Source organism: Sparus aurata, chromosome 8, assembly GCF_900880675.1.
Source record: "Sparus aurata chromosome 8, fSpaAur1.1, whole genome shotgun sequence".
Taxonomy (NCBI): domain Eukaryota; kingdom Metazoa; phylum Chordata; class Actinopteri; order Spariformes; family Sparidae; genus Sparus; species Sparus aurata.
In genome coordinates, this window is record NC_044194.1 from 7763676 (window position 1) to 7778580 (window position 14905).

At 40.0% G+C, this 14905-nt stretch overlaps 1 protein-coding gene across 1 annotated transcript; it reads left to right on the plus strand.

The window, feature by feature from the left end:
- Positions 1 to 2844: 2844 nt before the first annotated feature.
- Positions 2845 to 13209, plus strand: LOC115586757 (guanine nucleotide-binding protein G(i) subunit alpha-1). Its single transcript, XM_030426096.1, has 9 exons — positions 2845 to 3352; positions 6990 to 7032; positions 8534 to 8675; positions 9659 to 9816; positions 9934 to 10062; positions 10508 to 10637; positions 10728 to 10881; positions 11818 to 12010; positions 12095 to 13209. Exons 1-8 carry the CDS (start codon positions 3235 to 3237, stop codon positions 12006 to 12008), a joined length of 1065 nt encoding a protein of 354 aa, XP_030281956.1. The 5' UTR covers positions 2845 to 3234; the 3' UTR covers positions 12009 to 12010; positions 12095 to 13209.
- Positions 13210 to 14905: the final 1696 nt, after the last annotated feature.

Consider the following 14905-nt stretch of genomic DNA (forward strand, 5'->3'; position numbering starts at 1 on the left):
TGCTGCTACAGTTTATATTCATTTTAATTTCTTATGCACGATCACATCGTTTGTGAAATCATGCTCTGTTCATTTGTGTTATACTGATTGCAGGTGCTTTTGGCCGCAGAGCTCTTTAAAACTGAGCCACACAATCATCCGCCGGGTTATTTGAATTGCTGGATGTGGTCATGGAAAGAGCTTAACCACAGGGTGTAGCCCCACGTTTGTCAGCCTCAGCGTGTCCTTCCATTACCTGACGGGGACGCCTAAAGGGTAAGTGCACCCAAAAAATTTAGAATTCAGTCAATATCTACTCACACCTCATGCTGATGGAGAGTCAGGGGAAGTTGTAGCCCACAAAACATTTTATGGAGCTTCACAGCTAAAACACCTTTGAAGCATTTGCCTGAAGAGAAGCAGATGGGGAGCTTTTAAAAAGACATAAAATGTCTCAATTTAGCTCATCCAGCATAAACAAGAACCCAAAATTGGTTTGGAAATATATTATTTACACTGTTTTGTCAGCTATTATTGTCACTGAAGCACATTAAAGGGGTTAAATAACTATTTTTAAGCCCAACATTTCCCACGGTACGAGGGTGAGGAGAAAATGACTGAATTTTTCTTTTGTGGGTGAACTTTCCCTTTAACACTGAAGGACACCATCAGATCAACTATACTCTTTGGACCCAATGTTGTTTAAATCTCTTCTCAGGGGTATATTCTGACATGTGGGCCTTTATTCAGTAATGTTTTTTTTAAAGGTGCATTATGTAGTTTTGGGGAATAAATTTGAATCAGAAGAAAAATATCTTTTTTATATGTATAAACAAACTAAAGAAACAAACTATCTTAATTTTCACGACAAAACAAACTGAATTTACACACTGACCTTAAAGAACAAAACAATTTCATACTGCTTTACCTTGTTTATATGTGGCGGACCCTGCCACCTTTCCAGCTCCAGACAGTGTTCTGTGGACCTTATTTTCCTCTGAGCACAGCTTGTTCATTCAGTTATGGAAAAACAATCTATATTTCTGAGTTGGTATTATTGCCTCATTAATACTGTAAATGATAAACTACATCGTGCCCCTTTAATATGGGTGTATTCACTCGTCTTTTTCTTATTATCTGTGTTGTTTTCTTGTCTATTTTCCACATCTAAGTGTCAGGATGCGACCACTTAAGATGCTTTAATGATTCTGCCTTTAATGTCAGTCAGTTTCTATAATCTGGTCCTACAGAAGCGTTCTGTCTCAACTGTATATTGTCAAAGAGGGAGTGGAGAGAAAATGTTCAACTTTTGAACTTGAGTTTTAACATGCATGTAAATTCCTTATTCAAATAAATATATGTTCAGTAAATCTTGAAAAATAGAGACAAAGAAAGAAATCAAAGTCAGGACTCCTTCACCTGCGTCCAAACATACAATACCTTCTTTTGTTTGAAGACAACAGATTGTCAAATAGCCGAACCTGTCGACACTTTAAGTGTCTCTGTTTAAGCAGCGTGTGTCTACATAAGCTCCACATGCAAACATATTACTGAGCATCATCACCCCATGACAGAGGCTTGCAATGCAAATCAGCCCCGGCAGCACAGGCGAGGTATGCTTTATACTGATCTCACACACTCCCGGCCATGTGTTGCACACTCAGACAGAACAAACATGCGGCGCAGTCTTATTGCAGCTGATTTGCCTGAGTTGTCGTCTGATAGTCTGCGCTCCAGATATGCTTTACAAATATTCCAGGAAAAAAACACTGTCTTTTGTTAACACCTGGCTTGATGCTAAGACAACAGAAATCTGAATATTCCCACCAGAAAGGAGAACATTTAGGCAGCATAAAAATAGGCTCACTCATGGGTCACAGAAAATTGATTATGTCTCATAACTTTAAGGCTAATAAGCCACTTGTTTAATGATACTTACAAAGATACTGAGATGACTGATTGATTAATAATTTCAACTAAATCCAAATTTAAGTTATGAGATACTTATTCAAGATTTCGACTACATAAATGGGCTATGTAAAATATATATGTCTGACTTATGAGGTTTGAATTTTACGTGAATAGTACTAAATCAAATCTGTGAAGTTTTTACTTAGTCGAACGACTAAGGATGCAAAATTTATAGCTGACAGATAAATTATCTGTCATTGGCAGATAAAGAAATTATAGCAGATAAATCTAGCCGATAATGCTTTAGTCGACTGAACAAGTGCAGCATGTTCAAACAGAAGGTGGTGGTATGCACCTTTAAAGTTGTTTTGTGAGCAGCCAATAAATCAAACGCGATGTTGTCGCGCTCATAACTCTGAACTGCTGCACCTGTGTAGAGCCACACAATGTAGACATGAGTATTTTTTTATAAGAACACAACACGATAGAAAATGTCTTTTCACAGCTATGGAATATCAAATAAACCTTTGCTCACTACATCATGGCCTTTCTTACACTCAGGTGTGCATATACTACAGGTTAGCCATCCATTTTCAAAATATGAAAATGATAGTGTCTGGTATCGGTTTATTTATCATTATCGACCATGAGAGTCAAGTAAATATCAGGTATGGTATTGGTTGAAAAAAAACAATATCGTGAATCCCAACAAAAGACTGAATAAGTCTTAATTTTGAACAAAATTGTGATGCAAACATACAAAAAATACTATTTCACAATCTTGACAACATCTCTCATATGTTGTCCTCTCTGTTAAGACATTTTTTTGCCTCACATTTCATGCATCCTCGTGTTTTTCACGGTGATCTCAGCAGACAGGTCTTTAAAAGTAAGGAGCTTAACATTTTTTGAAAGAAGCTTGTTGCTCCTCGCTTGTTGCCCGCGCATGCGCAGTTCACGTGTGTGTGCGAAGAACAGGAAGCGAACAATTTGAGACTCCGACGCAGATGCTGCGGTCGACTCCCTTCCTTCTGTGAATGATACAGGTTGTGCTCGACTTGTTTGAGCCGTCGAAAAGCGAACAGCAGAGCCAGCTGCCGCTAAAGCCGCTTCGTGTGGTGAACTAACTATTTAGTTTGAGACGTCTTGGCCGTTAGATCGGGAGCTTGAGCGCGAGGCAAGGGCGTGTTTGAATCTCGGGTGTTGGACACTAACCACCTCCTCCTCCTCCTCACCCTCACTGGATGCTAACTCGGTAGCCCTTGCATGTCGTTGCACGCCTAGTTAAAGTTCTGTTGTAGTCTGCAATTTTTTTAATTTATTCGGAGGACAGGCGAGAAGAAGATGGGATGTACGCTGAGCACGGACGACAAGGCGGCGCAGGAGCGCAGCAAGATGATCGACAGGAATCTGCGGGACGACGGAGAAAAAGCTGCCCGGGAGGTCAAGCTGCTTCTGCTCGGTGAGAGAAAGATGGATGGACGGAGGGGACGGGGTCTCGGTCTTATTTGCTGGAGAGGCTCCTTTCTACTGCCCACTGTCTGCTCCAAACTTGTTCCCAACCGTTACACATTGTTTCATATGCAGTAAAATTAAAGTTTTATGTAGCTGCGTTAGCGCTGAATAACTTGAGGGGGTCGACTCCGAGGCAACAAACAAGTGGTCGAGTTTGAGGCGTTTCGGGGTTTTATATGAATGACAAGGCGGTGGTGCAGTTAGCTAAAAAGTTGGACTTGGTGGAGTTGCTTTGCTCCTCGGTTAATTAAAACCCGCTATGTGATTTAACCAGGATGTTATCAGATCGCCGTGCGGGTTAAGTTTTGCCAGCCGTTATCGCCCAGCGCTAAGTCTCTAAGCTAATTTAGCTCAGCAATTAGCTGCTTAGCTAGCGTGAGGTTAGCGCAGCGGCGCTAGCTCGGATTAGTTAGCTCACAGAAGGCTTAACCTTAAATAATATCCATGATGTTATCTTTCAACAGGTCTGACCGTCCGAAGTGCCTGTACTCATGTCGCTTTTGTTGCGGATTGCTTTTGTTATTATATTTTGAATCACATTAGCTAGCTAGCCTTCTTTTTCCACAGTCATTCATACAGAAAATAAACAGTAACGTAACGTTAAGTCACTTCAGGCCGGATGACTCTGTAACTAGCTAAGAAACGAGCTAATGTTTAAACAGATTTCATCTAAATGTCATACGACTTAAAAGTAGACGGCTGTGGGAATGTAATACATTAAATGGTGGTTGAGCAGTGTGATTTAAGCTACACTGCTCAACTAGTCTGAATGTTTCTGTTGACTCTGGAGGGGAGGCTTGAAATAAATGGAGGTTCACACTCATTACATCTTATTCATGATGTGATGATATCTTGTTCAAGACTACTGTTGATTTCATGATCTGATGGGATGTCTGAGGGGGAAAAACATCCATAGGGTGTATTTGAATATGGTGGCCAGGCAGGCAGAGGCTTCTCTCTCACCTTTCACTCAAATGACAGAAAGTCGTATCGCTGACCTGTAATGCAGCCTTAAAAATGGTTAAAAGCAGAGATGCAAGGCTTAAGGTGATATGACAATGACTAATCTTTCACATGACATCCACATTCATGTCCCTGTTAACGTGTTTATCTGGAATTGTTTCACCTTGTCAAGGAAACCTGCCACACCTCCTCTCAGTCCTCGCTAGAACTGGGAGCTAATGGCCACTGCTGGCTGTCTCAGTCAGGAGAAGACGGGCTTGAGGTTGCATAGCAACTTATCAGCCTGCCTGACTGCAAAAAGCATCTGTGACAACTGTACACACATCAGAGACTGCTAGTGTATGCTAACTGGATTTCTGCCAGCACCGTGCAGTCTATGAGCTCTTTCCAAAGAAATGCCACAGAATTCTGCGTCTTTTAAGTGAATTTGCCGTTCGGGCAGGTCTGTTTTTTTTTTGGGCATGTGACTTCACCACAATCACAGACGCTGCACATTGCTCAGCTGCAGCAGTCGGTCCTTTTGTGTTTGTGCGTCATTTGAGATGGGCCTGATTTGAATTTTCCTGTCACGATTCCCACAAGCACCTGCATGAGATGTCAGTGCTCGGCCTGTGGATTTGTTGCCCGATGGGGCTCAATTACCATATGTGTTGAAATCATCTCTTCCACATTTTTGACAGTGGACATCTTTTATATTGTGTCTCTGAACAATACAAAGAGATATGCAGCCTTACTTTACGCGCTCATTGCAGTTTGCCGCCCTGTCGGGCATCCCACCGGGGGTGTTTGCATTAATGCAGTAATCTGCAAATGACATGGCTCTTGAGACGAGTGTTTTGAGTGGGAGTGCTCCCTCAGATGGAGCCTGTTTGTGCTCTTGAAAATGCAAATCATAAAGATTGATCTTTCTTAATGTGTAGGGGTATTTTCACATACAGCAGCAGAACAGGCAGAACAAAGGAGCAGTAGGCACATTGTTTATTGTTTGTTGGGGGTGATATCTGCGGCCCGAGGGTAAAGTGAGTTCCCTGGCCCAGCTGGTGTAGTCCCAGCAAACATCCTAGCTCTGTGACAAATTTAAGCCATTTTATGTTTTCTACATTTTTGCTGTAATTGCTATCCATTAAGTCCCTCAATTCCAGGATCTCAGTGAGTGTCTTTGGAAATTAAATTTAAGTGTGTTGTGATGTTTGCAGTAATATTAGCTCTGCGTCTTTGGTGCGTAGCTGTTTATCATAAGGGACGATGAATTGGTGAACAGTTCTCCTCACTGGGGAGCTGAGAGTCCCTGCAGAGGTACGGTAATTAAAATGTTGTGTGCTCAGCTGAAAACACACCTGCATCTCAGAGGAGGCTGGTGAATTGTATGAGCCACCAAACACTTCTTGGCTACAGATTCACACCAATATTTTTCTTATCCTCCTTCACTTTCACCTTTTTTAAGGCAGTGATGATGTTGCGCTGCCTCACACAGCGCTGTAGGACTCAAATTGTCCATATGAGATGCAGCCGACAACCAGCCAGTCTGATGCAGCATGAACGCTAACCCAGGCATGTTTAAGCTGTTTATAATCTCATTGCCAAGAGGATCTAGTTGATTAATCCAATTGCACTGTGACCTGGCTAAACTAGGCCTTAGACACTTCCTCACTGCATTCTGTGACCGTGTAGCTTCTGAATCATTTGCTGTAGGTTAACATTAACACATTTTGTTTACAAGAAGTGTGTCTGTTAGTGATTAGTTTTGTTAGGGATGGGAGATTTAAGATGCCATCATAACCCATTAATTTAGGAGCTTATGCAACTGTGTTGACTTCAGGGCTTCAGGATGTCTGTTGATTGCCGTGTTGTAGTTTGGAGTTAAAAGAGAATTTTAACCAGTTTTGCAGCCTCGGGCAATTTGCAGAATCGTTGCAATCTCTGTGAAAATGCAGCCAGTGTAGCTTGAAAGAACTGTAGTTCAAACAAACTTCAATTGTTGAAAAAAAAAAAAGGGGGCTTATTTTCATCGGGATTAAACTTTCAATTAATGATGCATCAGTGATGCATTGATGGTTGTTTGGTCAGAAAATGGTAAAATGAATACAAGTCGATCAGTGTTTCCCAGAGCCCAGGATGACGTTCTCAGATGTTTTGTTTCATCACAATCCAAAGATTTTTTTTTATGCTTGGAAATGAACAAAGAAACCAGAAAATATTCACATTAAAGAAGCTGAAATTTTAACTTTTTCTTGAAATGATGAATCTATTATCAAAATAAACGGTGATACATTTTTGATTAATTGATTAATTGTTGCAGCACTAATCTGTGGTGAAGTGGCCCTTTTGGTTTGATTATGTTGACCTTCACATGTCTGTCAAAGAGTCGGATGATTGAATCGGCAAAATAAAATCATTATTTTAGCGTGGAGCTTCAAGTCAGAGCAAACCAATTAATTCAACAGAAAATATGTGATAAATAAATAAAAGGCTGCAGATGCTCGTGATGGATTTAAAGCTCACCAGTAAGCAAATAACCTGTGAAGACTTTATGAGGATGTTGTGAATTCTGAACCTACTTATCCTCTCATACTTAAAATAATAAACATCATTTAACTATCAACCTTTTCTCTCTCTTTCAGGTGCTGGAGAGTCCGGGAAGAGTACGATCGTCAAACAGATGAAGTAAGTGTGGACGGTTTGCAACACACTAATCAGGGCTGTGACATTTCAAGTACTGTTTGTTCAGAGGATCATCGACAGCACACACCGTTGTTTTAGTCCCTTTTGACTGATGCCAGACTAAACAAAAGAGCAAATGACGCACTAAACTTTATGGGCACCGGATCAACTGACACAGCTCTGATTATTAGTAATCAACAGGTGACACACAACTGCGCTGTGTGGGAAATCATTCATTTGTTTACTCATTCACTGTTCCCCTCATAATGGACGCTCGGAGTTTTATTCCACAGCGAGCAGGAAATTGAGATCTCAGACACCCAATTATGTTCATCATCTTCTTGCATCATCAAGTCTTGTGTTCATAAACTGTAATTTTTCTGCCACTTGAAAAGTTACTCATTAACTTGTTGGATAGAAAGTGGTTTATGTGCTGGTTACTAGTTCCTAGAAGCATGTGTGAGCTATACAGGCATTTGTTATCAATTTTACACTTTGGTTTAGATACGCAACAAATGACAATAACGCCATGAAATGAGTGAATAGGGAGTATTTATGAACTAAGGTGTCATTAGTAAAAATACATGATCTTCTTGTGATTCATACAGCAGCAATAAATACCCCAAAATAGGTGACTAATTTCTTACAGTAAAAACGTATTTAAAATCAAGCTAGTCTTCATGTCTCATTTTTAAATAGCCAACTTAATCCTCGTGCTTCATTCATTCATTCATTACAAAATCAGTTGTCTTTTTATTACATCCTTAAACAAAGTCATGTGTAGTTGCCCTTAAAAAGGTCAGTAGAGGTAAAAATCCAATCTCAGCATTATAAATGTGTGCAGTTTTGGATAAGTCCATATACAATCACAACAGTGCTCTTTATACTGAGTAAACACAGATTATCTTAACATACATATGTTGGTGTACTTAGAATCACATTGTTTAAACATGACCTCAAGTTTCATTGAAAAAAACAACCACTGTCGCAGTTTGTGATATTATTGGAAACTATCTAAAATGGTAAATAAACAAACACATCATCTTATTATTATGTAGTTCAAACATGTATTGTGTCAATGAATTCAAATTGTGGAACCAAAACATTTCTCAGTTTGAGAGTAAATTCAGTCTCTCACTTCCCTGTTTTTTTTCTTTTGTTTTTTTTAAGACTTGTGAAATAACCATGAAACTAAATATAGTAACTGTGTGGTTTGTCTCAACACGCCACTTTCATTCTTATCCAATCACAATGATCTACATAATGACCAAACTTAGGGCTGGGCAGAATGGCCTTAAAATTATATTTCGCTAGTATTAAAACATGTGTCATAAGTGTTTTGAAAGGCTACATTGCACTATAGTGATGTCACTTTCTGAACATCAGTTTAAAACAATTTCCAGACTGTATATAGTCTTAAATCAAGATAACTATCTGTACTGTGTATATTTCCCAGATGAGGCTACTTGGAGACAAGTGCTCATGTTCTCTCTTTTTGTGCCAGGATCATCCACGAGGCGGGCTACTCAGAGGAGGAATGTAAGCAGTACAAGGCCGTTGTCTACAGCAACACCATCCAGTCCATCATCGCCATCATCAGAGCCATGGGCCGCCTCAAGATCGACTTTGCTGATGCACCCAGAGCGGTGAGTGAGCGAATACAAAGCTGGCTTTTGTGCCGCTCTTCGAATATTACAGGTTGTATTTCTGTGCAAAATACATAGCTCAGTGCAATAAGGGCAACAGCTACTTAGTCATAAGTCATCCTTCCCCATTGGGCACTTCTCTTCTCACTCCCTCCTCTGCAGCAGGTCACACAGAGCTGTTTGGGTTTAGTATCACATTCATAACATTACATTAAAGCAGAGGCTTCCTGACATGAGAGCTGGCCGGGGGTTCCTCAGTTGTTGCAGTCACATCCTTGTTCATGAAGAGAAGAGTTACCTTTCAGCAACAGGATTTGCATGAATAATCAGCAACTTCATGATATTTTGCAGACTTGGCGCACAGTAGTTTAGTGTTGTATATTAATACAACATGATGCAAATGAATACAACGCAGTCTGCTGCGTATTTTATTTCTTCTTCTCTCCTAACAAACTCTTGTTTCATTCTATAAATCCGTTTTTTTTCCTGGCATAACAAGAGGCTTAGTCATTGCTTCAGCGTGACTGGCCTGGCTTAGTCATCGTGACCGATTTTACACCAAAAGCTTTTCTTTCTTGAGGTTATGCTCTAACACACATATCGATTTTTGGCCACTGACCTGCACAAAACACCATGTTGCTTTTGGAATCAAATTGTATGCAAAGTGTCGAGGCTAAAAGGACCGGAACAGACAACTAATTTTGCAATAAATTTGTTTTCAAAATGGCATGTTGTGGCAGAGTGCTTTTACTGTGACTGTATGAAGAACTACTGCAAATCCAAATGCAGTCAATCAATATTAATACGCTATTAGAAAATCTAATGTAATTTTTCCCTGATAAAACGAATATACAAAACATTACTCCCTATAACTCATCTTCTTTTGACATTAAAAGTACTTTAAACTTTAAACAAAACAGACCCACTTTTATATAAAGTTATTTTGGAGTGTGACTCTAATTGGTGAGCCTTTGTCTCTGTAGGATGATGCGCGGCAGCTGTTCGTGCTGGCGGGTTCAGCAGAAGAAGGCTTCATGACAGGCGAGCTCGCCGGGGTCATCCAGCGGCTTTGGAAAGACGGAGGAGTTCAGGCCTGCTTCAGCCGCTCCCGAGAGTACCAGCTCAACGACTCTGCAGCATAGTGAGTTCATTGCACTGATATGTGAAGGAACTGATGTGAAACCGAACACTGCAGAATTACTCTGCGCCTGCAAACCTCCATCTTGTTACTAATCTTTTGACTTCTCTCTTCACAAAGCTACCTGAATGACTTGGACAGGATATCCCACGGTGCTTATGTGCCCACCCAGCAGGATGTGTTGAGGACCAGAGTCAAAACTACTGGCATTGTGGAAACACACTTCACTTTCAAGGACCTGCACTTCAAGTGAGCACAGCCACCACAGTTTGTCCAGTCATTTTACTGCATTTACATGATGGCTAGTGGTGTTCTCTAATAGTCCGGCTGCAGACCTCTGGATCACTGCCCACAGCTCACATTTGTTCCCTGATTCAAATTTGGTCTGGTTTTCTTCTCACTGACGATTGGACAAACAGTTGACCAGTCAGAGTTTAGTAGATGGGACTAACAATGGGGATGTCATTTTAAGGTGTAAGGTGATTTATTTGTCATTATACAACACAAGGTTTCATAACGAAAATGTGTTTATCTTTGTAAAAGAAAATGCATAAACCAAGTAATTGAGTATCAAAATAGTTTGTCATTAATTAAAAGTGAGCAACAAATTGATTAATTGTTGCAGCTATATATCGATATGTGAACATGTGTTAATGCCTTATATTAACAGTGTATATCTGTTATCTCTCTGCAGAATGTTTGATGTGGGCGGACAGAGATCAGAGAGGAAGAAGTGGATCCATTGCTTTGAGGGAGTCACCGCCATCATCTTCTGTGTGGCTCTGAGCGACTACGACCTGGTGTTGGCTGAGGACGAGGAGATGGTAAGAGCTTTCAGACCCGTTCAGCTTTTAAATGAAGTCTGCACAGATTACCCCGGCCGGTTACTAATGTGCGTCTCTCCTGTCCTTCAGAACCGAATGCACGAGAGCATGAAGCTGTTCGACTCCATCTGCAACAACAAGTGGTTCACAGACACCTCCATCATCCTCTTCCTCAACAAGAAAGACCTGTTTGAGGAGAAGATCAAAAAGAGCCCACTCACAATCTGCTACCCAGAATATGCAGGTGAGGCCGAGACACAAACACACACATGCAAGTGCTGTTCTCCAGGTGGTGTTGCATAATAAATCCACTGACTATATTTAGAGTTTTATCTTCAGTCAAGGCCTTTTTAAAATTTCAGGAATTATCAAACAAGGTAATTTAAATCCTACATTATGAGTCTTAAAGCTCTCAGTGGGTTTCAGGGAGCCTGACACTAAATCAGTTCAAAGCAACATGTGGTTTAAAATCATCTTTCTACAAACATGCCAGGAAAATCTTTGTACTAAGTCTATAAAATACTTACAAATCCACTCTTAATCTTCTTTATATATATATATACCGAGAGGTCCAGAACATTCTTGATCACATTCAGTTTTCCATTATTTAAACACTCAGTATGTCGGCCTCTTGTTGCCTCTCAAGGGCGCGGCAGTCTCAACAGATGAGACAAAGATATTTATTTTTGCTCTGCTCTGCTCTGCTCTGCCCTTGAACTGTGTGGGCGGCTTTTTGAGTATAACAATGCATCTTTGTGAGGTTCTAGTAATACTTAGATTTCACAGATATGTCTACATTGACAATCAATGCTGATTAGACACAAATTCTCTTTGATTAAAAGGTAAATAAGCCCTTTACATTTGTAGTTTACCTAATTTATACAATTTTAACTGTCAACAACAGTTTTCTTGGTAAGCTGTGATGCTGAGAGGCCAAAATAATCGGATCCCTTGTTTCAGCGAACAAACTTGTGTCCAAATGTAAGATTTAATAAAACAATCAGTTATTCCCCAACTGCCACCATTACTAACCAGGCAGTTAAATATATATATGTAACATTTGTGCTTCAAGAAACGGCTTCACCTTTTTTGTTGTGTTTAGCCGAGTTGTGTACTTGCATGATGTCACGTATTAGTCAATACCTAATGCATAGTTTAAATTGTTCTTTGTCTCCATCAGGCTCCAACACCTACGAGGAGGCAGCCGCTTACATTCAGTGCCAGTTTGAAGACCTGAACAAGAGAAAGGACACCAAGGAGATCTACACCCACTTCACCTGTGCCACCGACACCAAGAACGTGCAGTTTGTGTTCGATGCCGTCACTGACGTCATCATCAAGAACAACCTGAAGGACTGCGGCCTTTTCTAAAGGTAACGCCTGCCGCTTCGAGGACGAGCTGGTGTCGTCTGTTTCCCTTTTCCTCCTCTAATCATGTTTTGTTTCTTTGTGTTCAGGCAGCCCGGTCGGCCGGCTTTCCAAGTGACTTTATTGAAGGGGACTCTGACTGGAGGGAACGAGAATGAGAATGTCACTTTTAACCTCTTATTAACTTATGTTCATCTCTAAAAGTTTTAAAGACGGTGTGTAGAAAAAACATTTTGTGTAAAGTATTTGTACAACTGTCTATGGCCGGGGATTTTTCACAGTTTTTAAAATGTGCTTGTTTTACCTTATTATCATTATTTTAAATTTTTATATAAGAAGGGGGGCCTTGACAAATTTGATTTTTTTTTTTTCTTTTCTTTCTTTTTTTTTTTTTTTGTCCATGAATGAACACTTTTTGTCTTTTTGTTTGTAGGTGCTTGTGCCTTGCATGCCTTAGTTGCAGTGTTTTGCTTTTTGTTGAGTTAGATGTTAGCTTTATGTAGATGTTATCCCGCCGCCACCCCGCGTCTATTATCGATTTCTTTCTGGTTATTTCAAAGTCGCATTATTTCTGCCTCCTTGGACAAACCAAGCAAGACCAAGTCACTCTGTAGACCAATTCACTCTGACTCTGACATACTGTGAGAGCTGCGTGTAAACCTTTTCAGATGTGTGGTTTGCATGTGTGCTGCGAGTGGGAGCTTTTGTTCTGATCAAAAGCCAGTGTGTATGATGGCGTGTGTGTGTGTCTGTGTGTGAATGTGTGCACAATATAAAAACAAAGGGACTTTATTCCTCTACTTGTCATCCTCTTTCAAAGTTTTATTTTTCTAAATGACCAAAAAACAAAAAAAACAAGCTACTCGCTGATTAATGAGTGCACGTTGCTGGTGCGCCGCTACAAACTGTAACATTCCTGATTGAATCATGAAGCAAAGAGAAGCTTTGAAAAGAGGATGCCAATGGCGGCCTTGTAGCAGACGGTAGGACCATATGTAGATCTGTGTTCAGTGCGTAGACAGACGGACAGGTGGAGTACAGGTGCACCGTTATTGATCATGATCTGTGATGGTTTCAAGTTACATATCCCCCTTAGACCCCCAACCCTCTGTTTCCATTGGACGGGCACATTAGTGGACTAATCTCCATGATTTTGCTAATAAAAGAGTTGCTATGGTAAAACCATGGTGACTTATGCAATAAACACTCTCCTGTCGGTTTTTTGTGTGTGAATGTTGGTATGATGGAGCAACGATTTTCAGAGTATTGGTTGATTGCAGATTGCAAAACAAAATGTCAGCTCAGTGTGAGAATTGGTATTTATTCTGTCGTGATTCTTTCATTCGACTTGAGTTTAAACTGTTGTTTGGACAAAACATTTGTTTGAACATCCACCTCTGGGACATTTTAGCAGACAGTCTTCACAAATATAACGTTTAATAGCCTGAATGCTTAAACGAGAAATAACTGTCAGATGACTCGATGGTTGCACTGCTACAGAAAAGTTGCTAATGAGGATTATTTGTCATTTGACTGTCTCACATCTCACTGATAATACATTTTATATTTTACTACTTGGATATGTGCGCAACAGTTACCGTATAGACAGGAGTTAACATATAATTCATTAACAATTTATGTTGCTTTCCTCAGGGACATCTCCGGTTTCGGGTCCAGCACTACAGAAAACAGCTTTTCTTTTAAGGCCTTGGTCAGTCGTTGACACGTCTTTGCATCATGTGAACCGAGTTGTCCAGGGCAAGTTTAGTAGTCAGCTTGTTAAAGCATCTCAAAGGTCCCCTGTAGACATGTTCAAAGACAACTTTAAAAAAAAAAATACTTTGATAAATAATTTTGTCAGATATCTTCATTTGAACGAAAGTTCAATAAACTACTTTAGAAATTCTTTTACAATGCAAAATACATATTCATGCAATGGTTCTATTTCAAAGGTCTAACTGTTGGACACAAAAGGTCTCCTACTTTATTCTATGTTTAGAAGAAGTCCCTATCTTCTTGTGCGTGCCAAGCTGTTTAGCTGTGAAGCTCCTGAAATATTTTGTGGAGTACGAAACTTCACCTGACATTCCATCAGCATGAGGGTGAGTAGATAATGAATCAACAACACCACAACAGTGTTGAAATACTCTCTCAAAGTACAAAAGTATTGGTATCAACATACATGCACTTGCAGTACAAAAAGTAACGATACTTATGCAGAATGGTCCATTACAGAATAATGTACATTATAATATTGAAAGGTGGACCTTTTTTATTGTCTTTTTATGATATATACTGCTGGTTAGGTTGTGAAATTCATCCTTTGGGTTAATTTTATCTATAACATCTATTGTGCAGTGCACAGTTCAATATTTGCCTTTGAGTAGAGGTAAATGGAAATACTTAAGTAAACTACAATACCCTGAGACTTTTGTAAATCCACCTCTGCAAAAATACGTCCTGACCTGATAACTTTACAGGACATCCTTCTAGTCTCAAACTCTGCAGATTTATCATTCTGCACATTGAAGCTCTAATATATTTGTAAGTGGAGGGAGACTTACCTGACACTGAACTTAAAGCCTCTGTAGTGGTGAAATGGGGGATTAAATATCATCTAGCAGCTCAGTTCTGCAGTAAAGGTTTCCATCTACTGGTCACATTTAGTATCTGCATCCAATGACCAAGACTGATCGCTGTTTGATGGTCATTGAGGAGACAGCTGAGGAAAATCTTAATCACCAGTTTTAATATAATTACCATAGATTGTTCCTGACAAAGATATCTTGGTCTTTCATATAAGAAAAACTCCATCAGAAACACCCCGAGATTAGGACTAATTAATCCTGAGCGGAGAGAGTGATTTTCCACCAAGCTGTGGTGATTTAAGAGCAAGAGCT